The sequence below is a fragment of the Telopea speciosissima genome, chromosome 3, assembly GCF_018873765.1.
Source record: "Telopea speciosissima isolate NSW1024214 ecotype Mountain lineage chromosome 3, Tspe_v1, whole genome shotgun sequence".
NCBI classification, from domain to species: domain Eukaryota; kingdom Viridiplantae; phylum Streptophyta; class Magnoliopsida; order Proteales; family Proteaceae; genus Telopea; species Telopea speciosissima.
Window position 1 is genome coordinate 523,121 of NC_057918.1, and position 25,653 is coordinate 548,773.

At 39.2% G+C, this 25,653-nt stretch overlaps 1 protein-coding gene across 1 annotated transcript in view; it reads right to left on the minus strand.

The window, feature by feature from the left end:
- LOC122654802 (acetyl-coenzyme A synthetase, chloroplastic/glyoxysomal) overlaps window positions 1–25,653 on the minus strand; it is a 34,270-nt gene that overhangs the window by 7,839 nt on the left and 778 nt on the right. The window contains exons 3-17 of the mRNA XM_043849060.1: window positions 25,497–25,652; window positions 25,220–25,342; window positions 24,964–25,132; window positions 22,683–22,765; window positions 22,303–22,404; window positions 22,142–22,230; window positions 21,966–22,056; window positions 13,687–13,800; window positions 13,480–13,556; window positions 13,320–13,398; window positions 12,360–12,428; window positions 12,104–12,279; window positions 5,470–5,526; window positions 5,185–5,275; window positions 398–496 (exon numbers count right to left, since the gene is read on the minus strand). Coding sequence (XP_043704995.1) covers window positions 398–496; window positions 5,185–5,275; window positions 5,470–5,526; window positions 12,104–12,279; window positions 12,360–12,428; window positions 13,320–13,398; window positions 13,480–13,556; window positions 13,687–13,800; window positions 21,966–22,056; window positions 22,142–22,230; window positions 22,303–22,404; window positions 22,683–22,765; window positions 24,964–25,132; window positions 25,220–25,342; window positions 25,497–25,652 — 1,575 coding nt within the window. The remainder of the gene's footprint in view (window positions 1–397; window positions 497–5,184; window positions 5,276–5,469; window positions 5,527–12,103; window positions 12,280–12,359; window positions 12,429–13,319; window positions 13,399–13,479; window positions 13,557–13,686; window positions 13,801–21,965; window positions 22,057–22,141; window positions 22,231–22,302; window positions 22,405–22,682; window positions 22,766–24,963; window positions 25,133–25,219; window positions 25,343–25,496; window position 25,653) is intronic.

Here is a 25,653-nt window from a genome sequence, read left to right on the forward strand (position 1 = left end):
CATTAAAGTAGGAAGGGACAAAATTTTGAACCAAGCTCTCTCTGGTTTCTTTTCCAGTTCCAACCCCTCCCCCCACCCCCCCCACCCCCCCAAACCAAAAAAGAGGGGGGAAAAAAACTAATGGAAAAACATTTCCACTTAATTATATTCTTTTTTCTTCTTTTATTAAAATGCAGCTTTAAAATCTGAAATGAGGACGTTAAGAGAGGAGCATTGAGCTTTAATAAACTTTATATGCTTTGGTGTAGTAACCTTCCTCTAGCTTTTTTCTTTTCTAGTCAGGGAGCAAGCATCAGCTAAGTAATATGACTCAAAATGAATCAAACAAATCATTCTGCTCTATGTAGATTATTTATTCAAAAAGTATATTTTCATGTTAATGAGCAAAGATCCAAACCTGGTTTCGGACTGCAGCTACAAGGCTTTTCCTGAGTTCCTCACTGTAAGGAACACCCTCAACCAAGGTAACAAATGCATAGATGCCCTGCCCTTTGACCTAGGAGCAAACAAAGTGTAGACAGTTAAAAAAGAGTTAGAAGAGATACAGTCTGGATGTGTCTGTCATGGACAAAGTCAAGAAAACAAGCTTTCTAAACATGAATGCCGACACACATGGGAGAAGACTTGTGCAACCTTTTTTAAAATATTAACAGACAAAGATTCCGCCAGCAAACATAAAACTCTAAGAAAAAACCCTCGACCAACAAATCTTTCCTTCAATGTCATGTGTGTGTGCCATTTCTGACCAATCAAATTTGATTAGTTTACGCTACAAATATGGGTACGTAACCAACTGGTAAACCATCTTGGTGGTTTTTTTATTGGCTCATGCATCTCATTCACAATTCACTTTTCCATAAGAATCTTCCCCGAACTCATCTTACCAAAATACCCCTTTAGAGGAGGAAACTTCAACCTATTAACATAGTGAATCACACACACACAACATGTGTTTACATTACCCTTGATAAACTCTGCCAGTGTTTTATGCAGCCGGTCTCAAGTCCGGATAAAGGAGGAAGGTATTTGAATAAAGTCGGCAGCCAGCATCGTAAAAACTATAACCAAATTGTTTTGCATGGATCCTAGAATTTTATATTTTCGACTTTAGGTTCGAGTATCCCCAAGAAGCAACACATTGTACTATGACCCAAGTGTAGTGGATAGTGAGCAAGGGTTAGCTAGGAAGTCCCTGTAAGCGACATGCTGTTTCAGTGCCCGGTTGTGGTGAGAAGTGGGAAAGGGTTCTCGCACCATAGATGAGTATGAGTAAAGAAGCTAGTCCAAAAGTATAAGATTACATTAGCATCTTGGAATATAGGAACTTTAATGGGAAAGAGTCTAGAATGTATAGATCTAGTGAGAAGAAGAAGAGTTAACATAGCTTGTATACAAGAAATTGGATGGAAGGGTAAAAAAGCTAAGGACTCAGATTATTATACACTTTGGTATACTGGAGACAAAAATTATAGAAGTGGAGTGGGAATAGTAGTAGATAAAGATTTAAAAGATGATGTTTTAGATGTTAACAGAATTGGTGAGGATAATATCCATCAAGCTTGTGTTAGGAAAAGAACTGATCAATATAATTAGTGCTTATGCACTCCAAATCGGATTAGATAAAAATACTAAGGAACAATTTTGGGAACAAATAGAAAGATTAAATCAAGGAATTAGTCAAAGAGCAAATATTATTATAAGGGGAGATCCAAATGGAAATGTTAGAAGAAATAGTAGAGGTTATGAAAGAATTCATGGGGATATAGTTTTGGAGATAGAATGAGGAGGGGACTTCAGTTTTAAATTTGTTATAGCTCATGATTTATCAATAGTAAACATATGCTTTGAAAAGAGAAAAGGACGTTTAATAATATTCAAAAGTGGGGAAACTAGTAGCCAAAAACTTCTTTCTAACGAGAAGGGTTGATAGGTTTTACGTAAAGATTCTAAGGTGATACCAGGGGAGAGCTTAACCACACAACATAGATTAATGGTCATAGCTATGTGTTTTAAAATGTTGAAGTGTAAGAAATGAGAGATTATTTTCCCTAGGATAAGATGGTGGAAATTAAAAGGAGAAAACTTGAAGACATTTACTGGTAAATTATTAACACATGATGGAAGGACTTCGATTAAGAAACTAATTTGATGTGGAATGAAATGGCTACTTATATAAAGGAAGTTTCAGTGATTTCGACGAAACTGAAACGAAATCTCAAGCGAATTAAGGAATTGGCACTGTTTCGGCGAAATTTCAGTCATTTCTGCTGAAATTTCGGTCATGTCCAGATTGTAGACAAAAATGCTTTGTTTTGGCGAGATTTCAGTCATTTCGGTCTTGTCTACATTGTAGACAAAAAATGCATTGTTTTAGGCAAAATTTTGACCATTTCAGTGAATTTCGGTGAGTCCAAAATGAGACCGAAACTCGAGTTTTCGAACTATACTTTAGACAAATCTAAAGGAAAGCGACATTCATTGAGTGAAACTTGGTGGTGAGATGATGAAGTTCAAGCAGCTATTCAAGATAAGAAATCTAGTTTTAAAACTTGGCAAAGGACCAAGGATTATGAGGATTTAAAAAGGAATAGATGTGGTAGAAATGAAGCTAAGAAATGTAGTAGGGAAAGGAAGAGTAGATATTTCAACCATATTAGATGTGTACATTACAATAAAAACCTTAAAATGATGATGTACTTATATATGACGAGGAGATTAAAGAGAGATGAAAAAACTACTTCTACCACTTACTAAATGAAAACAATGCGTAATATTGTTTTTAAAAGTTGTAATAACCATCAAGAAAACACAAATATCAGATTTTATACAAAAAATTAGGGGGTGTCTGAAGTAAAAGAAGCTTTAAAGAAGATGAAAATAGATACAGTAGGTACAGATGGTATCCCCGTAGAGATGTGGAAGAGCTTAGAAATTTATGGAATAACTTCGCTAACTAAATTGAAGGAGAAGCATTGTGGTTCCATTTATAAAAATAACGATGACAATCAAAGTTGTAATAACTATAGAGGAATAAAACTTATGAGTCATACTATGAAATTATTAGAGAAAATAATTGAAACCCGCCTAAGATAAATATTTTGGATAACCAATTTGGTTTATGCCAGGAAGATCAACCACAAAAATTATTTATTTTAGATAACGAATTTGTTAGAGAAGAAAAGTATTTTCAATAAATATGTGGACACAGTTAAAGATATGTATAATGGTGTAGTGACTAGTGTAAGAACTAAGAATTGTGGGGTGACAAGGTAGTGAATTCCCAATTACAATTGGATTATATCAAAGATTAGCTCTAAGCTCGCATTTTTTTGCACAAAATCATAAATGAACTAATTAGAGGCATATAAGATCAGATCCATTGGTGTATGATTTTTGATGATGATATTGTTTTGGTGGAGAAACTAAAGCATAGATAAATGAAAAGTTGGAATTATGGAGATCAGCCTTGGAATCAAAAGGTTTTAAGATAAGTAGAAAAAAAACAAAGTATATGATGTGTACATGTTTAATAATAATAGGATTGATAGTTGGGTGGTGAAAATTGATGATAGGAAGACACCGCAAAAGTGAAAATTTTATGTACCTAGGTTCGGGAAAAAAAACACACAGAGAATCCTAGTGCACAACACTCCCGTTACTGCAGGGTCTGGGAGGGGCAAATGCAAGCAGCCTTACCCCCACTTCGTGGAGAGACTGTTTCCATGTTTCGAACCCACAACCATGATTGCACGAGGTTGAATCATAAATAAAGAAGGAAAATAGATGATGATGTTGCACAAGGAATAGAATAGGGTGGATGAAGTGGAGGGGTGCACCCGGACTGTTGTGTGATCAACATATTCTTTTAAAACTCCAGAAATTTTTATAGGACAATTATACAGCCAGCAATGATGCATGGAGTTGAATGTTGGGCAGTGAAAAAACAACATACTAACAAACATAGTGTAGCTGAAATGAGGATGTTAAGATTGATGAGCAATAAAACTAGAAAGATAAAATAAGGAATGAACAAATTAGAGCTAATTTAGGAGTAACTGATACATAATACGTTGTGAGATATTGTTTGAGGTAGCATAAACATGTGCAATGGAGGCCTTTGAGTGCTCGAGTACAAAGGGATGATTTGATTCTGATTGAAGGAGCTAAAAGAGCCAAGGGTAGGCCTAAAATGACACTAGGAGAAGTGGCAAGGAAAGACATAAATAGCTTAGGACTAGTAACAACAATGGCTTCAAATAGCGTTAATTGAAGAAAAATGATCCATGTAGCCGACCCAATTTAGTTGGGATAAGGCTGAGTTGTGTTGTTCCCGAGACCCTTGATAATATGAGGTATTTAAGTGCTAGGTGGGTTAAAAAATGGGTCGAAACCGAGACCCGAACCGAGATCCGAGATCTCGGCGAGATATTGCACTTTTGAGACTCGCAGGCAGTATCGTCTCTGTTTTTTCAAAAACTGAGAACCTCGGCGAGATCTCGGGGAGATCTCGCAAGTTATCGAACTATGCTTGGGATCAATGATCTTAGATGGTCGGGTTCTCCCTTTACCTGGCAGAATAAGAGAATTGGACCAGATAGGATTGCTTGTAAAATTGATTGTTTTCTCACTAATCATGCTTGGCTTTCCCTTTTCCCGAACTCTCATGCCTCCTTCCTCCTTCCTGGTATGTCTGATGACAGCCCTTGTCACCTTCTCATTCAACCCTATACCTCCTTTGGCCCAAAGCCATTCAAATTCTTTGACATGTGGTCTTCCCATCCCCTCTTGAAATTTCATTCTTTTTGAGCCTAAAAATAACATATAGTAGACAAGAAACAGGAATCCATGCAACTTTTACAGTTCCCTTAAACTATTGGTCATTTGGTCTAGCCTTTGTTGACCAAATTGGTCAGACAGGTTGCTTGGTTTCCAAAATACACTTTTCATCAATTCAAGCAAGGTAAGAAAGAAATTTCATCCTCCCATTGGCCATGATATATTATTCCTACACAACAACAACAACAACTCAGCCTTATCCCAACTAAATTGGGTAGGCTACATGAATCCTATTGAAAAATATTAGGATCCACGGATAGGGTCGGCTACATGGATCCTTGCCCTCCAATCAGCTCTATTCAACGTCAAATACTATTCCTACACAAATGTATATAAAGAAAGACATACCTCATGCTCAAACCCAACCACAGCTGCTTCAGCACATTGGGGGTGTGAGACGAGAGCAGATTCCACTTCTGCTGTGCCAATTCGGTGTCCACTGTGAAAACATCAAAAAAGATAAAAACAAACCCTTGAAAAGAAGAAAGAAAAAGAAACAAACAAGTACAACCAATAAATACAATAAATGAAACCTACAGCCGATATCTATCCATAAACTAGATTATGCCCTCAAATGCAGCCATCTGAAAATCAGAGAAAATCTAAAAAGAGCTGACGAAGTCCAAAAGGCACCTGACATTAATAACATCATCAACTCTTCCAGTGAGCCAATAGTAGCCATCCTTGTCCCTAAAACATTAAAAACAGCCCAACTTGCAAAGGTCATTCAAATTTAATATGAAAAAAAAATCAGCATTTGGATCAAGAAATCAAAGTGCACAAGGAAAATCAGATGGCCAAGCAAGAACTAAAGTACTTCAGGTGCATTCAATAAAGATTCTCCAAATATCAAGAAAAGGGAGACTCTGTGTCATGTCAAAACACCACAGTCCAATACGCATTGACAGGTTTATAGCATAGTTATAGAAACTAAGAGATTGAGAAATAAGTATATGATTTAAGTCAGTGATGGGAGGGCCAGCAATTCCTAACAAACCTGGCAACCCAAGTCAATAAACAAGGTTCAAGTAAGCATTGTCAACCTGCCCAATAAATGGTCCAGGCTCCTGCTTTTAATCTAGCTTTTTGAAATCTGGACTGGACAGTCAGATTGCCAACCCAATATGATTGTGAATCAATTTCTGAACACAATGAACCACCCGGTTTTACAGGCAAATTGTAATCCAGAGAGAAACCATGAAGTCCAGGTTAGCACATTATATACTTGGCTGATTTGGAAATGTTGAGGAATAGAAAAGAATAAATATTCTTGCTCAATTAGTCGGGCTGATTAATTGGCCCCTTGATTGGTGTGCAGAAGAATTAGCCACCAATTAACAGTTCAATGACGAAGTTTCCAAAATTTACTCTGATGAATGGATAGTAGCAATGTCAAAACTTTGAAAGCTTTACTGTAATTTTTATTGAATACATAAATCTGTCAGTAAGCTGTAACCATTAACAGTTGTGAAACTAAAATTAAATTTAATAAGAGAGATAATTGGTAAGCTACTACAAATATTTAGTTTATAGTAAATTAATTTCTTAGCACAAAGAATAACTATGAAATGGCATGGCATAAATAACATAAACAGAAGCTGACAAATAGCATGTTATCTTAGCTGCCAGCATCCAGTCAACCCGTCAAAACGGGTCAACTGACCAGGGACCCTTTCAGGTCAGCCTCTGGGCCAGGTTTTTAAAGATTTCTAGGAGTGAGCAAGATTTTAGTGAGTCATAATTAAGGCCAATAACATAGATTAGGATGCAGTTTTGTCTCTGTGACTCTCATCAATGAGATTGTGACATACTCCACTTTCTATTGGTTTTAATTCTCGCCTTTCACATCTAATATCTCTGGAGGGTAGAACAGCAGACTTTTGGGTGAGAGTCTACCCCTAGATCTTCCAAGAAGTGTGTCTACATCATAGTTCTCGAGGCATACGCTGAGTTGGGAAAATAGGACTTCTGTCAATAGAGGACACAGTCATTCTTATTTATAATAAAGTGAGGAATGTTCTAGAATGTGTACAGGACAGATATACCTCTAAAGACAATTCTACCCTTTAAACCAAAATTACAAAACTCCCCCTCAAGTTGGTGCATAAATATCATGCATGCCCAACTTGCAAACAATAGGATTAAACAGTTTACTAGGTAGCCCTTTTGTAAATACATCAGCCACCTGATCTTCAGATTTGACAAAAGGTGTGCAAATCAATCCTTGTTCGAGTTTCTCCTTGATAAAATGCCTATAGATCTCGACAAGCTTCGTGCGGTCGTGTTGGACGGGATTGTGTGCAATACTAATGGCCGACTTATTGTCACAATAGAGCATCATAGATAATGGCACTGGAACAGCCAAGTCTTGCAAAAGACCTTTAAGCCACATCAACTCGCAGATGCCGTGAGACATGGCACAAAATTCAGCTTCAGCACTTGATCTGGCTACAACTGATTGCTTCTTGATTCGCCAAGTGAGTGACCAAATTACCTCCGACCAAGGTACAATAGCCAGAGGTGGACCATCTATCATCAGGAGAGCTGGCCCAATCTGAGTCGGTAAAAGCCTCAACCCGAAGGTTATCGTGAGGTGAAAAAAAGATCCCTTTACCAGGTGCTACCTTTAAGTATCTCAGAATTCGAACTACAGCCTCCCAGTGTGAGGTGTATGGATCATGCATAAACTGGCTGACCATACTAACTGCAAAAACGATGTCAAGTCGTGTGTGGGATATGTAGATCAGTTTCCCAATCAGGCGTTGATACTGGCCCTTATCAACAGGTTCTCCTGTCTGACTAGATAGACGGACATTAGCCTCCACAAGTATGTCTGCTAGTTTACACCCTAACATACCGGTTTCAGTCAACATCCACGACATACTTCCGCTGAGATAGAAGTACACCCTTGGTTGAGTGAGTCACCTCAATACCAAGAAAATATCGTAACTACCTTAAGTCCTTGATCTCAAATTCTTGGCCAAGGTAAGATTTGAGGTGTGCTATCTCCACGGCATCATCACCAATCACCAGTATGTCATCAACATCTACAATCAGGATGGCAATCTTGGACCTAGTATGCTTGATAAACAAGGTGTGATCGGCATTAGACCGTGAGTAACCGAAAGAGACCATCACACCATGAAACCTACCGAACCAGGCTCGGGGAAACTGCTTCAAACCATACAAAGCACACTTGAGCTTACATACTTTTCCAACAATTGTCAGACTAGAGAAACCAGGAGGGACGTCCAAGTACACTTCTTCCTTGAGTTCCCTATGTAGGAAGGCATTCTTCACATCAAGTTGTTGTAAAGCCCATCCAAGATTAACAACACATGATTACCCGAATAATGTTCATTTTTGCAACAGGTGCAAATGTCTCCTGATAGTCGAGGCCATATGTCTGTGTAAATCCTCGAGCCACTAGCCTTGCCTTGTAGCGGTCTATTGTACCATCAACATTTTGCTGGATTGTAAAAACCAATTTGTAGAGGAAGACTCACCAAGTCCCAAGTACGGTTTTTCTCCAGAGCCTACATTTCTTCTACCATTGCTGCTGTCCACTTTGGATCTTTAAGAGCCGCTTGCCAATTCTAAGGAATGGAAACAAAAGACAAAGAGGACATAAAGGCACGAAATGATGGGGAAAGACACCTATACGACACCACCTTAAAGATAGGGTGTTGTGTATAGGCTCTAGTCCCCTTACGGAGAGCAATAGGAAGATCAAGCGAAGGATGAGGAGGAGATTCCGATACAATGGACTCAGGAAAGAGATTACTAGTATCAAGAGGAGCCGGATCTGCCGTAGGGGTTGGCAATTGGCTAGGTAGAGTTGGTGCAGCTGTGGTAGGCTCTATTTGCTGCTGTCGAGGCCAACGATGGTAGACTATGTGATACGGAGAAAGAGGCACATGGGCTAAAGGTCTACGGCCTGAATCCTCCCCCTGGATTGGAGGATTGAATGGAACAGTCATAGGAGCAAAAAACTCATCATACTGCAGATCACCACCAGAGACCCGAGAGACTCCCCCTTGAGGAGATGCCGAAGAAAAATATGGTGTGGACTCATTGAAGACCACACCCATTGTGACATACATGCGCTGCATTAGAGGATGGTAACATCGGTAGCCCTTCTGAGTGGGAGAGTACCCCACAAGTATACAGTTCAGTCCCCTTGGTTCCAATTTTCTAGGATGTTGATGGTTCCGAGCATAGCACACACAACCGAAGATCTTTGGGGGAACAATGAAGGTCTTCAAACCTTGAAGGGCCTGAAGAGGTGATATAAAATCCAGCACATGGGTTGGCATCCGATTGATTAAGTAGGCGGCAGTGAGAACATCTTCTCCCCAGAACTGTAAAGGCACATGCATCTCAAAAAGTAAAGAGCGAGCCACCTCAAGTGACGGTTCTTGCGTTCAACCACACCATTTTGAGCAGGTGTAGCGACACAACTGGTTTGATGTAGGATGCCATGGTCATCAAGATATGTTCAAAAATCACCATCAAAGTATTCCTTCCCGTTGCCACTACGGAGAATCTGAATGGTGGCCTTCAACTGAGTACGTACCATGTTGTGGAAGGACTGAAAGCAGTTAAACACCTCACTTTTGTGACACATGAGGTAGAGCCAGGTAACCCGAGCGTGGCAGTCAATAAAAGATACAAACCACTTAAATCCAGACTCCAGAGACAGAATTATAGCGGGCCGGACCCCATACATATGAATGTATTAACATAAAAGGAGATTGACTTCTATTATCTGAAACAAAATATGAAATATACGTTTGCTTGGCTAAAATGCAAGCTTCACAATTTAAATCCTTGGAATTACAACCAAAAAATAAAGTAGGGCATGATTTAACTAAGATCCCCTCAGGCGGGTGACCTAAACGCCTATGCCAAATAAGGGAAGAGGGAACAGTTGAAGCAGATTCGGTTTGGTGAGCTTGAGGGGTCGGAGAAGCCGCTGCCTTGTCGAGCAAATAAAGACCACCACTAGCCCTACTAAAGCCAATCATTTCCCCCGTTGCCACATCCTGAAACAAACAATGAGAAGGAAAAAATGTTACCTTACAGTTTAAATCAGCAGTAAGGCGACGAATGGAAAGAAGGTTGTTAGCAAAATCAGGGACATGGAAAACATTGTGCAAAGTTAAACGAGAGGTACATGCAATGGACCCCTGATCAGAGACGGAGGAAAGGGACCCATCTGCAATGCGAACCTTGTCTTTACTAGAAAGAGGAGAGTAACTGGAGAAAAAACTAGATGTATCGATCATGTGATCTGAGGCGCCCGAGTCAATAATCTAGGGACGAGGAGCCACAAATGCACAACCAGCAAAGGAAATACCTGAGGGTACCAAGGTAGAAGAGGATGCGGTAGCAGGGTTGGCAGAGGCAGGTTGATCCAATTTTGTTACCAATTGTCGGAGCAGCACAGTAACCTCAACGGGCATAGAGGAAGATGCAATAGAGGAGGCAGCAAGGGCTGGCAAGTCAGCCTCCGTAGTTTTAGACAGATGTGCAGAGGGCTTGCCACAACCACGGCCACGACCCTTAGTAGTACCATCGGTAGGACGACAGTGAAGCTTCCAGCATAATTCTTTGGCGTGTTTCTCTCGGCCACAATATTCACATTTGATAGGAGGTCGATCTGAGGTAGGGCGATCAGTTGATCGAGTAGTACTGCCTTGAGATGGTACAGTTCATCCAGAGATAAGAGCTGATCGCGCTGGCGCAGGAGGTACAGAAGACGGAAGCATAGCAGATCGGCAAGTATCTTCAAGTTGTACCAAAGCATAGGACTGCTCCAAAGTGGGAAACGGGTCTTGGATAAGAATCTGTGCACAGAGAGGATCATATTCCACCTTAAGGCCAGCCAAGAAATCATAGACACGGAACTTGTCTTTCCGATTCTGAAAAGCAATAATATCGGCAGTTGTGGAACACTGGAAGTCATCATAGTAATCCAAGGATTGCCAGAGAGAGCGCAACTTAGAGAAATATTGAGACAAGGGTCGATCACGCTGCTTAGTTGCATGAAGCTTCTGTCTTAGTTCATATACTTGAGCATCGTTACCGACTTGGGAATAGGTTAAGCCGCCTTCCAAATCTTGGCAGCAGTGACTAAGAGCATATAGCCATCAGCAATCTCTGGCTGCATGCTGTTAAAGAGAAACGACATAACCAGGGAGTTGGCGGAGCTCCATTTTTCTTGTTCAGATTCAACAGTGGGTTTGGACTTAGCACCAGTGAGATAACAAGAGTACCCACGAGCATCAATGGAGAGAAAAACTGACCTGGACCATCTCAGATTATTTCCCCTATCAAGCGTTACAGCACAAGGGGGAAAGGTTGGATAATGAGAACCAACACTGTCATCTCCAGAAGAGCCACTAGAGACCTCCGAACCACCAGTCATCTCGGACTGGAGAAAAGAATCAATTTTGAAGAAATTGATAAAGACAGGTTTAGATAAAAAATTCGATCCCAATCAGAATGTTGGGAAAAACAATACCAAACAAGATCTGAGAACCAGAAAAAAAAAAAACCGATTGTAGGAAACCTGTGACAAATCGATTAAGCAAGGAAAGTCTGGATCTCAGAAAAAAGGTGAAACAAAAGGGATTGGTCCTTCACTTCATCGCATATTAGAAGGAACCCAAAAAAAAAAAAAACAGAGGGAAAAATAACCCTCGGTGGCTTAGAGAAAGGCCACCGAGGTAGGTGGAGATGAAGGCGCTAGGTCTGAGTGTGGCTAGAAGCAGGCGATAGGAATGAGAGGATGACGCTAGCTGTGAAAGGTGGTAGGTGGCACAGAAATCGAGAAAAGGAGAGAAAGAAGAATCGTTGAATAGGGTTAGGGCTCCCTAGATTGACCTTTCCCACTCTGATACCATTCTGAGTTGGGAAAATAGGACTTGTGTCAATAGAGGACACAGTCGTTCTTATTTATAATAAAGTGAGGAATGTTCTAGAGTGTGTACAGGACAGAAATACCCCTACGGACAATTCTACCCTTTAAACCCAAATTACAACAGCATAACCTAGTGTCTAGGCGCTTTGTTGGTGTCAACTTGCATCTAGGCCCCCTACAATGCCTTGGTTCGCCTAGACACCGTGAAAACTATTGTCTAAATAATATTCTAGTCTTCCTTGATCTATTGAAATTTTCCCATATTTAACCAACCATAAGTTTCGTTATTTCCTCCCACTCGAAACACTTATTTTCTGCTTCATTATAAAACAAGCAGTTTACCTGCTGCAGCCATCACCAGAGAAATAATAGCCTGGGAATGGCTTGAAATAAGTAGTTTCATATCTTTCATGATCACCATAAAGAGTACGAAAGGCCCCGGGCCATGAGCTCTTTACACATAGGTATCCACTGCACTGGCCTTCAAGCTCATTACCCTTCTCATCAACTATAACTGGCTGCAGTTTTATATAAAACATTAGAAGGAAGGTAATAGAAGTGAAAATTCTGTAAATACATTAGCTTTGTCAACACACACCTGGACACCAAAGAAAGGGAAAGTAGCAGAACCAGGTTTCTGTGGCCAGGCACCCGGCAATGGAGTTATCTGCAATGCAGAAAGGGAAAACCTTGATATTAACTATAGCTTCAAGTTTCTGAAATATTTTGCTGTTTTGTTGACAGATTGCAGTACCGACAATGCCTAAATTGAAATCATTTGCAGTGATTTTGATCCAAATCTACTTGAGCCATTTCATGATTGCAAGAACAGGGATTTTTCTTGCAATAACTCCACTTAGAAATCGAAATCACTAGCTACGTCATAGTTCAAAGTAATGGAAAAAAGATAGAATTTTCTCAGATTTAACTAATGGAATTTGTCAAAAATTTGTGTGCTTCCATATTTACCAAATGGAAAAAAAAGGGAAGAAGAAAGCCTTGGCCTGTTAAATCCGCCTAAGGAAGCATAAGGTTAAGTTGGATCTTAAGAAACTAAACAGATGAAAATTGGTAAAATTCACATTGAATTAGGTGAAGTGACTCAGCATCAATAGAATTCAAATGAACGCCTAACAAGTAGACATTTGAAGCCCCATGAAACTTCAGAATTACCTATCATGGTTGGAAACTAAAGTTGAAGTGATTCTGAGTAACTCTAGTCTGGCACAAATATGGTTCTCCAAGTAATTCGTCGATTTCTTTTGCACTAAAGGAGTGTGTTTGTTGAGAAAATATTTCACTTTCTCAATTTCTAGGAATCATTTTCTCACTTGGGTGGGGATCATCTCATCTACAGTAAATATTTGTTTATCACCCGTAGAAATATAGAATGAAAGACATACTTCACAGAAGAAACAACTTAGAATATCAGAAGTGAGACCAACAGCAGCCTCAGAGCCAGGACTCAAACTCATTCTCACAAGCATTGATCCTAAGATCACAGGAGCTGAAATTCCAAGAATCCAGATTGACATTAAGGAGAGAAAATGGAAATTACCATGAAGCCACCAGTCTCAGTTTGCCACCAGGTGTCTGATATAGGGCATCTTGAATCTCCAACGACATTGAAAAACCACCTGTACGAAAACAAAATGTGTTTTATCTATTTAAATTCAAGATGAAGAGATGCACAGCATGCAGTAGAGGAAAGTGATGACCTCCATGCACTTGGATTGATGGGCTCTCCCACACTCGCGAGGATTCGTAATGATTTGCGAGAGTAGCGGGCCACATACTGCATAAACATCAACTCTTAAAAATGATATGGCAGAACACACACACACACACACACAAGAGAAGAATCATCCATGAAACAAGATCTGCTAAGCCCATATATTAGATGTGATATTCAAGATATTTCTTGCCTCATTCCCCTCCCGCATGAGGGATCGCACCAATGTGGGGGCAGTGTAGAAAATTGTTACTTTGTACTTATCAACAATGTCCCAACAACGTCCAGGATCTGGATAGTTTGGAGCCTGCAAGAATATATTAGAAAATGTAGTCAAGGGCGAAAGCATATCTTCTTAAGAACCAATGTTTCTTCCACTTAAAAGCATATCAGTAGCTGGGGCAACCACAAAGTGATGTGTCCTAACCCCAGCTTAACATACACCCTCCTCACCAAAAATTGAAAAAGCAAGGAAAATTGACACATTTGATGAATGTTTTCACTTCTTAAGCGTCCTTAATTGGTTGTCCAATTAACTCCAACATTACTATACTTTGCTGCCCAAACTTTGAAGTACAGAAAATTTTTTCCCTACCAATAACTAACCCACGAAGATCCTGAAGGTACTTTGCTGCTGCAAGATGTGAAGGGGTTGTTCAGCCTCCAAATTCAACCCTGTTGTGTCCTGGGCACTCCCTAAGGGGCCTGGGATTGGTATGCAATTTACTAGAGTTGTGGTAATTCTACTAAATGTTACCTATTTATTCCTACCTCTTTCTTATCATAGGAACGGTTCTAACAAATCCAATTATTTCTTCTTCAGCACATGAAAGTCCTGCCTGATTAGGAGAATCTTCTAGTCACAGCTCAATTTGAATTAGTATAAGCTTGGCAAGCCAACCTAGTCTATAAAAGGAAAATTCTCTCTATTGTAATCTGTAAATCTCTGAGGTTGATAAACATTTATTTTTAATCAAATCTGAGGTTTTTCTGCTGTGGTCGCAGCATTATTTCCTGGATGGTCTGAGAATATCTGAAACCTTGAATCGGATTGGAGTTATAATGTGGTCTGAAATCATGCAAAGATAAGTTTCAGAAACCAGCAAGAAGAAGGACCACAGACAAGAGAGTTCCCAGATTTCAAGAGAAAATAACACAAAATCAAAGAATCTACAAAGTTTGGTTGAGGACTCTCTTAACAGGACAGAATAAGATATCAAAATCTCAGTTGGATCCTGAGATCTGAGAGATCCCTACAGGTATACAGAAATTTCAGAACCAGAACATGGAGAAACCTAATAACTTATCAAGCAAGGGCTAAGAAATATGAAGATCTTTATAACAAGCTGAGCACAAAGGAAGGGGGAAAAGCTATCTATAAGGTAGCTAAGATGAGGGAAAGGAAGAATAGAGATCTCAACCATGTTAGATGTATTAAAAGTGAAGATGGTAAAGTACTAATTAGAGATGAAAACATTAAGGAGAGATGTAACGATTATTTCAAAAACCTACTAAATAAGGACATTTCGAGTAACAGTGTCCCGGAAGACTCCATTACCCATCAAGACAACAACAACAACAGAATGAGAAAATGACAAATGGGGTTGGCTACATGAATCTAAACAGAACAAGGTCAGGGAAACTGAGGTCTAAAAAAAGAAAAATGGAGAATGAGAAAATGACAAACGGAAGATGGGAAATAAAAAGAAAAATGAAAGATGAAAGTAAGAGGAAAGAGGCACAGCCCAGTAAGTCAGGAGAATCTCTGCTAAATGGGGTCTACTACATGAATCCTTGCCCTCCAATAGGCTCTATCCAAGGTCATCCTTGGAAAAATTAGGGTGCCTGAAATAAAAGAAGCTATAAGGAGGATGAAAGTAGGCAAGGCACCAGACCCATATGGGGTCCTAAGAGAAGTGTTGAAGAGCTTAGGAATTTGTGGTTTATCTTGGTTAACCAAGCTAATTAATAAGATTATGAGCAAAAGGAAAATGCCAGAAGAATAGAGGAGAAGTATTGTGATTTCGATTTACAAAAATAAAGGTGATATTTCGAGCTGCAATAACTATTGAGATATAAAACTAATGAATCATATTATGAATTTATGGGAGAGGGTTATTGAAACCTACCTGAGACAAGAAACTACTATTATAGAGGACCAATTTGGTTTCATGCCAGGAAGATCCACGACAGAAGCTATTTTCTTACTTAGGAGACTTATGAAAAGATTTAGAGATTGCAAGAAGGATCTCCATATGGTCTTTATTGACCTAGAAAAAGCTTATGATAGAGTCCCTAGAAAGTTAATCTGGCAAATACTAGAGAAGAGAAGTGTTTCAAGTAAATATGGGGATATAACTAAATATGTATGATGGTGTGGTGACTAGTGTAAGAATTGCAGGGGGTCAAGGTAGTGAATTCCCAATTACAACTTGATTACATCAAGGACCGGCTTCAAGCCCTTATTTGTTTGTGCATATGGTTGAGGTGGTATGGCCATGTTCAACGAAGCCTTTGGAAGCTCCAGTACGGAGGAGTGATTTGATTCGGATTGAAGGAATAAAAAGAGCCAGGGGCAGATCCTAGGAGAAGTGGTGAGGAAATACATGCATAGCTTAGGCCTTGTTGTTGTATGTAATGGCATGTTATGGTAATAGATAGCTTGAAGATTTACTTCACCTGTGGTTTTGATAGTTAGAGGTCCTCTAGTGGTGATAGTGTCCCACACTTGGGTTGAGAGAGTCCCCAAGAGACCCGGAGTAAGGGTGTCAATCAGTTAAGCATCAGTCTGAAGGCACAGTAGAGAGGTATGAGTAAGGGTGTCAATCGGTTCGGTTTTGGCTCAGTTTAAGAAACAAATGTAGAAACCAAAACCAAACCAAACCGAGAATAAGAATACATTTTCAAAACCAAAACCAAATCGACTCTATTCGGTTTCAGTTTTTATTCAGTTTTGTATTCAATTTCTTAGTAAGTTATAATTTGGTTTCATATTCGATTTAGGTCCTATTTTAAATGTTTGGGCCAACTTTTTTACATCTTCACCAATAAAAAACCCTTATTTGTTAGGATCATAGTCCACCAAACTTTTCCAAACACTAAAATGGAAAAGAATTTGTCATCCACAATTGTTTAAAAAATAAAAAAGAATATAATTTTATATGGTTCCTTATTTGGTTTGAAAATTGGTAATTCGGTTTGATTTAACGGTTTAGGCATGGCACTGAAACCAAACCGAACCTAGAAAAGATTCCAGCTTTGGAAACCAAAACTGAACCGATTTAGTTCAGTTCAATTCGGTTCGGTTTTAAACGGCCGGTTTCGATTCTAAATTGACACTCTTAGGTATGAGGCTAGACTAATGGCTAAGGGATATAGCCAAATATATGGACCTGACTATGAGGAAACATTTGCTCCAGTTGCAAAGCTGAACTCAATCAAAGTGCTTCTATCACTAACAGTGAAACAAGACTGGCCTTTATATCAATTTGATGTGAAAAATGTGATTCTTCATGGTGACCTAGAAGAAGAGGTGTACATGAAAACTCCACCTGGTTTCAAGCTCTCCACAACTATAAGTAAAGTGTGCAGACTCAAGAAGGCTCTCTATGGTTTGAAACAGTCACCAAAGGCTTTGTTTGACAGATTTAGACAAGCTATGCTGAAGAATAAGTACACTCAAAGTCAAAGTTGAACATACCTTATTCATCAAACATGACGAGAGAAAAATCACAGCTTTGATTTGTCTATGTAGATGACATTGTTGTGACAAGAAATAATCAAGAAGAGGTGAAGAGACTTAAAACTTATTTGGCATAACAATTTGAGATCAAAGACATTGGGACCCTAAAGTATGTTTTAGGAATTGAAGTGACAAGATCCAAAAAAGGAATTCACATCTGTCAAAGGAAATATGTGTTGGATTTGTTGGAGGAGACAAGAATATTGGGTGGTAAACCCGCTGACTCCCCAATTGAGCAAAATCCCAAGTTACAGGAAGACAAGGGCCTCCCTCTGATTGGAAATATGTGTTGGATTTGTTGGAGGAGACAAGAATATTGGATGGTAAACCCGCTGACTCTCCAATTGAGCAAAATCACAAGTTACAAGAAGACAAGGGCCTCCCTCTGATTGATGCAGAAAGATATCAAAGATTTGTGGGGAAATTAAATTAGCCCTCTCTCACGTGTCCTGACATTGCATATGCAGTTGGTGTGGTTAGCCAGTTTGTGCATGCTCCTAGAACAAGACATATGGAAGCAGTGTTTTGTACTTTTGTATATTTAGGTATTTGAAATCCAATCCTGGGAAGGGGTTGTTGTTCACAAAACATAGCCACTTAAGGATTGAGGCCTACATTGATGCAAACTGGGTTGGGTCTGTGACTGATAGAAGATCCACATCAGGATATTGCACATTTGTGGCTGGGAATTTAGTCACTTGGAGAAGTAAGAAGCGGTCAATGGTGGCAAGATCAAGTGTTGAAGCTGAGTTTAGGGCCATGGCCCATGGAATTTGTGAGCTCTTGCAGTTGAATCGATTAGTGCAAGAGTTGGGACTTAAGGTTGATAGCTCTATGAGACTATACTATGATAACAAAGTTGCTATAAGTATAGATCATAATCCAGTTCAACATGACCTTACATAAAGGAGAAGATTGACTCTGGCTGTATTTGTACTCCATTTGTAAAGACCGGGGATCAACTAGCTGGTGCTGACAAAAGGAATCAATTCTCAACCATTTCATACTCCTCTAGGCAAGCTGAGCATGCAGGACATCTGTTCCCCGCTTGAGGGGGAGTGTTGGAATAGTAATGTGTAAGGGAACATATAGAATTGTATTTATGAGTTGCTTAAGGAAGAATATGTTTGTAATTGAGGGCATATTTGGAATATCGGTTTAATTACATCAATAAGACAATAGCACTATGGAGAAGGAATCGATTAGATTCACTTCTCTATTCTCCCGTAACTTCTTCTTTCTCACTATCGTGACCTGCAACCTGCTCTTAATTGAACCAGCAAGGACTGGAATATTGAACTGTAAAGAACGACAATTCAGGAGGAAATGAATAACATTCAAACAATGATTCTGATCTAGACAGAAAGCTGGTCCAAGGTTACTCTAATAGGTAGGAATAACTCCTCAAAACCTGACTGAGATCTGACCGTTAGATCTGGAGTCGTGGGATTATCCTGTTGACACTAGCAGTCATTCATTTAGGGTTCCAGTTACAGCAACAGCAACAAAATCAGAGTTTTGAAGGTCTAGACCAGCAATTAACCAAGGATCAGAATAGCAGTCATATATCAGTACTAGGAGCAGAATAGCAATCTGAAACAATAAACAAAATCTGATCTTTAAATAGGATAAAACTGAGAATCCAACCTGAAGTACGATTCTAAGAAAGCAGAAACAAATCGAAATTCGAAACTGTAGAACAGTAAGCATGAGGTGTGGTTACTGTATGTATGATCAGGTTTGAAATCTATGGAGTATTGATGGAGAAAATCTAAAATTCGGAATAAAATAAAATAGGAAAGACAGAACAGGAAAAAAAAAAGATATACTGACCTGATCATTTGATAGGAGTTAAGTGCAGGAAATAGAAATCAGGAATCCATCTGATTGTCTTGCTGAATCCAGAGCAATAAGAAGTTAAGAACATCTGAATCCACAGATGCAACGCTCAGAAATCCATTGAGCCAGCCTGAAATCAACCGACCAATTGAAAGCTTCTTTGTAGCCCCTTAAAACTTATATAAATGACTCAAAAACATACTCAAACTCAAAAAAGGAAACCTGAACGGGTAAGGTAACATAAACTGACTTAAATGAGGACTCTAACTAATGAAGTAAATCCTGTATTCCTAAGTCCTACCCATATTTTAGACCCATTACAATAAATATCCATTAGACCAAAGGCTTGAAATGTAAAAAACCCAATTCAAGGCTTATTTCAGAGGAAATAAGCCTACTTTTGAGTTTTATCTGCATCATATATAAGGAATTAAAATGAGATAACATAAGACCTAATCTAGCACCCCCACAACCTAGTTTTTTAGGTGAGGTGCACCTGAACCACAAGCCTGCAAAACTGATCCAAAGTGAGCCAACCAGAACCGCAAGCTATGGATGGTCTGATCTTCCTCTGGAAAATTATCTCCTCCAGTTCCCCAGTGCCTCAAATAAGGGGGGGGAGGGGGGACCACACCCGAGCAGAGTGTTCAGGCAGGGGTAGGATGGTCATTGTGCCCCCCCCACCCTTGTTAGGGGCACTGGGGAACTGGAGGGGATAAAGATCCCTCTTCCTCCTGCATTTGTCCTTCAAGGAGAACTTCTCATCAACATCAACTCATTTCAGTATAAATCCAGTGACAATTCATTCCTCATATTTTCTATCTATGATGTAGATCACAGGTCCATGTGTAGCCGCAGGAACAAGTCCCCCCCAGTTTAGTTGTGGGATTCGGGGAGGCAGCCCGGTCTGATGATGTGGACTGGTTCTTGGTTGGTTTGATGGACCAGATCTGTAATTTTGAGGAGCATATCATAAGGAATGAGAAAGAACCTGTCCAGGGAGCATATATTTCCAGATTTGAAGAGGATATTGTCCAGCATGTCAAGCCAATATTATCCCTATATTATAGGGATCGACCAGCTTTCTTTTTGGGAAGTGATTGGCCATATTGACCAACCTTATTTGAAGAGATATTTTCAGAATCATACTCTGGCAATGATTAGCCATCGTACAGCCTGTCTAACAGAAATATTCTTCAGATTTTGGTGGGCCCCCCACAGCCAATATGTAGAGAAGAGTATAGAAGATTTGACAGCTTGCATTAGTTCTATATTTTAGGATGAAGTTCAATATGTGCGGGATTCCTTTCCACACTAGGAAGGCAGGTAATCAATTTTAAGTTTATAAATAAAGAAAAAAAAGGCTGAAAACAGCCAAGTCAAGTTTGAGAAAAAAGAATGAGCTTGGTTAAAGCTATTAATGGCTGTGCGAGACAGCTCCTGTGAGAGGCCGTGGGTGAGAGACTCATCCCTATTCCCCTTCTTCTATCCATCCATCTTCTCTATTTTCTATTTTCTTCTTTGTTTCTATTCTGGGTTTTTTTTTTTTTATTTCAATTCCCTGCAAATCAGAGATCAATTGAGGTTCCAACTACGGCTGGGATGCATGAATTCAATAGAATATTTCATGCTACCATAGTTGCTTACAGAAGAAAGCTTCAAAACACTCGGTGGATGCTGTTCTTCATTGAAGAGTGTAAGATCCTCTTGTATAATTAGTTGCAGCTTAGCTATTCTACATTTAATCTAATCAAGGCTTATTCATCTAGTTTTCTACAGGAGTACAGACTACCAAGGGCTGTTTGTTCCTGAGCTAGATTTCATTCACCCCCAAGGAATCACGACCTTATTATCTCTCCCCAGTCGCCACCCCCTGCAACCTCACCCTCTTCCTCCTCCGTCGGTTGCCCGTTTCCCTCTTCGGCACTCCCTCCCCCTCCCTCTGCCTCTCCTCTCTCTCCGCTTTCCCACCTCTGCCCTTAGACATGGTCCCAATCCTCTGCCCCCTCCAACAGCAAGATTCTAGAGCATTGTCGAGAAGATTTTGACGCTACTGGAGATTGTGTCCACTTGCACGGAAGGATGCAAGGTCATATGTGAGGACCAGATCTACATGGTTACTGGAGATGGTGTCCAACCCCTGCCCTCTTGATCCGGCATCTAAGAGTAGAATTTGGGGAAACCAGCTTCAAGACTGCAACTCTCTAATCGCCGTTGCAATTGTAAGATCCTTCCGGTCATGATTCCACCTCCAAGGTCCCCCCCTCCCTCTCCTGCTCCCAGTCTCACGGTTCTGCCAGATTTTTCCTGTTTTAATGGCTGAGAAAATGAGACGTGGCAAGCATGCTTTGAATGGAATTGGATCATATCAGACATTTCCATGCCTGATCCGATCTGCAAAGTGTGAATCGGATAGAATCGCGAATCGGATCCAGCCGATTCCAATCTGATTCAACCGGAATCAGCATTCCGATTCTTAGAACTATGGTTCCTATATCATCCTGCAAATATAAGTCTTTCCTGATGCATCTACAATGTTTTAATATGTGAATATACATCAAGATGAAAACTTGCAAAACAAGTGGAGAAAATTGTTGGCCCCCATAAAATGTCCTTGAAATGAAGAAAACAGCTAATGGATTTCTAGTTTTTTACTGAGAGTAGTTTCAATTTTCTAAATTACTACACTATAATTTAAAATGCCAAACTACAACAGATATTCCCAAAAAAAGGTACATAAATTTTAGGGGTACAGAAATTATAGATAATCCAGAGAAATTTATTGCAAATTACTATTCAATTTGTCTCATTAGAAATCAGTTAAATTGTGCAGACCATTAATTTCTCACATCCGATTTCAACTTCTACAGTTACAAGTTTGAGTAATTTACCCCTTCAAAAACTATCACAGTTGCTCCATTTAGCAGAGGACCATAAGTAACATAGCTATGTCCAGTAATCCAACCACAATCAGCTGTGCACCTTCAGTCAGTAAAAGATATTTGAGCTCTCAATAGATATGATCTAATTCAATTATAAAACAAATTCAAAATCTGTTCCAGCATACCAGTGTATATCAGATGGCTTGTAGTCAAATGCATATTTGAATGTTGTTGCAGTGTATACCATATATCCACCAGTCGTGTGTATAACACCCTGCATTTGCCATTTCAGTTTTAAAAACCTACAGCATAAAGAACACAATTAAAATGCCTTCACTTAAATCACCTTTGGTTTTCCTGTGCTCCCACTAGTATAGAGCAGAAAAAGCAGGTCTTCTGCGTCAACCCATTCCACATCACATGTTGTCGGATATTTAGGGACAGTATCCTGGAAGATAGCCCTCCATCGTCAAAAACACAACAGTAGATTGTACTGAAGACAATACACATTCCATTACTCTTGTACTGAAGATGCTTGCACATCATTGATTTACCACAAAAGTTTTGGTTTATTTTAGAATACTACTTTACAGTTATGAACTACAGGAACAAAGAACAAGAAGAGAAACATAGAACAAGGAGATTGATACATTAAGCATGAAATACACAGCAAAAACATGATTTGAGAAATTCCATCAGATGTTTGAAGAAATACAATCCACTAACCTGCCACCAAATGTCTCTTCCTTCCATCCAATTTGTAGATTCCCTCTTCATCACTGACTGGTTTTCATAAGTTAAACATACATCTAATAAAGAAAAGAAGGTGCCATACAACTTATCATTAGAAGGATTCAGTAAACACAAATTTACCACACAAATACACACAAAATAGGAAATACAGTATGCAACAATATTTATTTATAAAAAGGGATAGAGACTTAGGAAAAGGCTCATCTTGATAAAGACAAATACAGAAACAGCATGGGTATAAGTATACATCCACTTTCATCTGTTAGTTTATTATCAGTGGACTGCATTGCTCAATTCAACTACTCACAAGACAAAAGCAAGAAAACTATTTCATTTTATAAAAAGTAGCTCAAACACAAAGATGTCTCTGATGCCCAATAAAAGTGTTGTTAAGGATCAGCTGTACGCCTGTACCAATCTGGATCGGTATTGGCTGGGACTGATCCCCAGTGAAAAATAGAGCAGGATAGTCTGATTGAACATTATTTAAACAGAAAAGGGCATTGCATTGTTCAAGCCGTGCAGTTGGTGGTCCAAACAGCCCGAGAAACAGTCCAACCTGGAATATTCTCTAAAATCATGGACCAATCAGCACTTCTAATCCACAGTCCAAATCGTAAGATCATGATCCAATTATTCCAATCGCCCTGTCCAATGTTCCCTTAAAGCACATGTCCAACCCATTGGTAAGATCAGAATGATCCAAAATGGATTAGGTGATATGATATAGATCTGGGCTGGGATCAGCATGGAATGATCTGAAAACCCCCTCCCATTCCCGATCCTCGAAAGCTTGCCAATAAACATTTAGAAGTTTGAAGCAAATAAATATAATTTTCAATTGGAATCTATATTATATTCTAAAATGGTGCTGCGATGCCTCCTTGTCTTTACCCACAATACAACGCAATTTAACATGAGATTTTTTATTTTTCAAAAGAGAAAGATTTTGAATTGTGCTTTTATTGATCGCACATTTTGAAAGGTAATGAAAAGCATAAAATGAAAATAGAGAAATTGAGTGTACAGAAAAGCAGGTATTAAATGTAAAACTTTAGCGAATCGGATGGCTTCATTTCATTCCTACCATAGCAAGCAAACAATTTTTAGACCTTAGAAGAAAAGAGGGGTTTTTAGTCCCCAAGGTTTTTAGTCCCTAGAAGAAGCAGACAAATTTGATATTATAGTCCCATCTTTAGAGAAATTGAATCAAATCCCTCGGCCCAAATAAATGAAAAAAACAAAAAATAAAAGCGAGAATGATGAGGAGTCATACTGGAAAAGCAATAAACTGTCCCCCAAAGTACTACTTATAGAACCCTATTCACCTTCATTAATCAGTTAAGACACCCTCAGTGAAACACTACAGCTAACAATGAATGAGGTATGAACATATCAAAAGAAAGAAAAGACAATAGAAATCTATCCATTAATCTGGGGCGCTTTTTCTTCCATGGGAATTGAGTTGGGTAAGAATGGGAGGGAAGGTTTATATGAGAGTAACGTGTTATTTGCATCAGTTCTTTCTGGGACTATTTTTGGAAAGTTGAAACATTTTTGTTCAGTGTGGTTTTAGTGCCATTTTAGAAGTTTTTTCAGCCACCTTTCTGATGAGACCCAAATATTGTGATTCCAAGCTATAAGGGAAAATGTCTTATGCATCATTAGGGTGTCAGCCTGAACACTAGAGTAATTGGTTGCAGCTAAGTGGTTATATTTTTTTTCTACTTGAGTTAGATAAATTTGATTACTTTCCTTATTGTCTTTGAGGAGTTTTAGTTGATATTGTAATTGAAAATTAAAGAAATTTATTGTTCTTAATCCTATGTCGCGAAGAGAGGGCAATACTTGAAGAAAGTTGCACATATCCAGCACAGAGTGTACATTACCCATAGGTAATGGCATGGCCACAAGGGACAAGAATCACTAAGGGCTATTTAGCACAAATGACTTGAATTTTTACCTTAACGACTATGGCATTCACAGAGAAGGGGGATTGTGGACCATGTAGATTCTATTGAACATATTGTGGCCTATACAGTTTAACCAACTGAAAATTTAAGCTAAAGAGGTGGTCTGTTTGAAAACAGAAAAAATTAAAAGAACCCCCCCCCCCCCAAAAAAAAATGATAATCCGAAGGAAGACCCAAAGATGGTCTGTGCTTAAGTTAAGGATAGATGCAAAGAGGAGGGAGGAAAAAACCAATGCCGTTATGTGCCTAGTTGCACGAAAAAAATACTTCAAGTTATTTACCTACAGAGACCCCATTCTTGGCTGAGTCAACCAGTGCAGCATCTACTATGTCTTTGAGATGGATAACTTTGGAGCCCCTACGAACTGCATTGCAAGTTATCACAGCTTTTGGTTTGCAATCCATGATTCTCTGGGCAAGAGAATCGGCGGAGTATCCAGCAAATACAACCTAAAAGAACAGAACAATATTTAGAAGTTACTCTTCCAAGGAACTTCAAAGATAAAACGAGCAGAGAAGATTGAAGTCACGTAGTACCGAGTGTACGGCAGCAATGCGAGCACAGGCCAACATTGCAATGGGCAATTCCATCAGCATGGGTAAATATATGATGACGGCATCTCCCTTACCAACACCAATATCTTTCAAGTAATTGGCGAGCTATTCAGCGGATATGGAAACTTGGAATTAGGAATTAAACAGCTTGATCGAAAATTAATTTAGTCGTGAATAAAGTCAGAAAAGATAAAAGACAATCGAATTAATAAAAGAAGAGAGAACGAAAAAGAATGAAAAAGCCATGAAATATATTTACTTGGCAAACTCTCTCCAGAAGATCAATATAGGTCAAGCTGCCATCTTGACCGAGTTCATTGCCTTCCCAATAGATTGCAGTTTTGGCACCAAGTCCAGCCTGGATGTTTCTATCCAGTGCATTGTAGCATATGTTTGTGATCCCACCTCTGAACCAC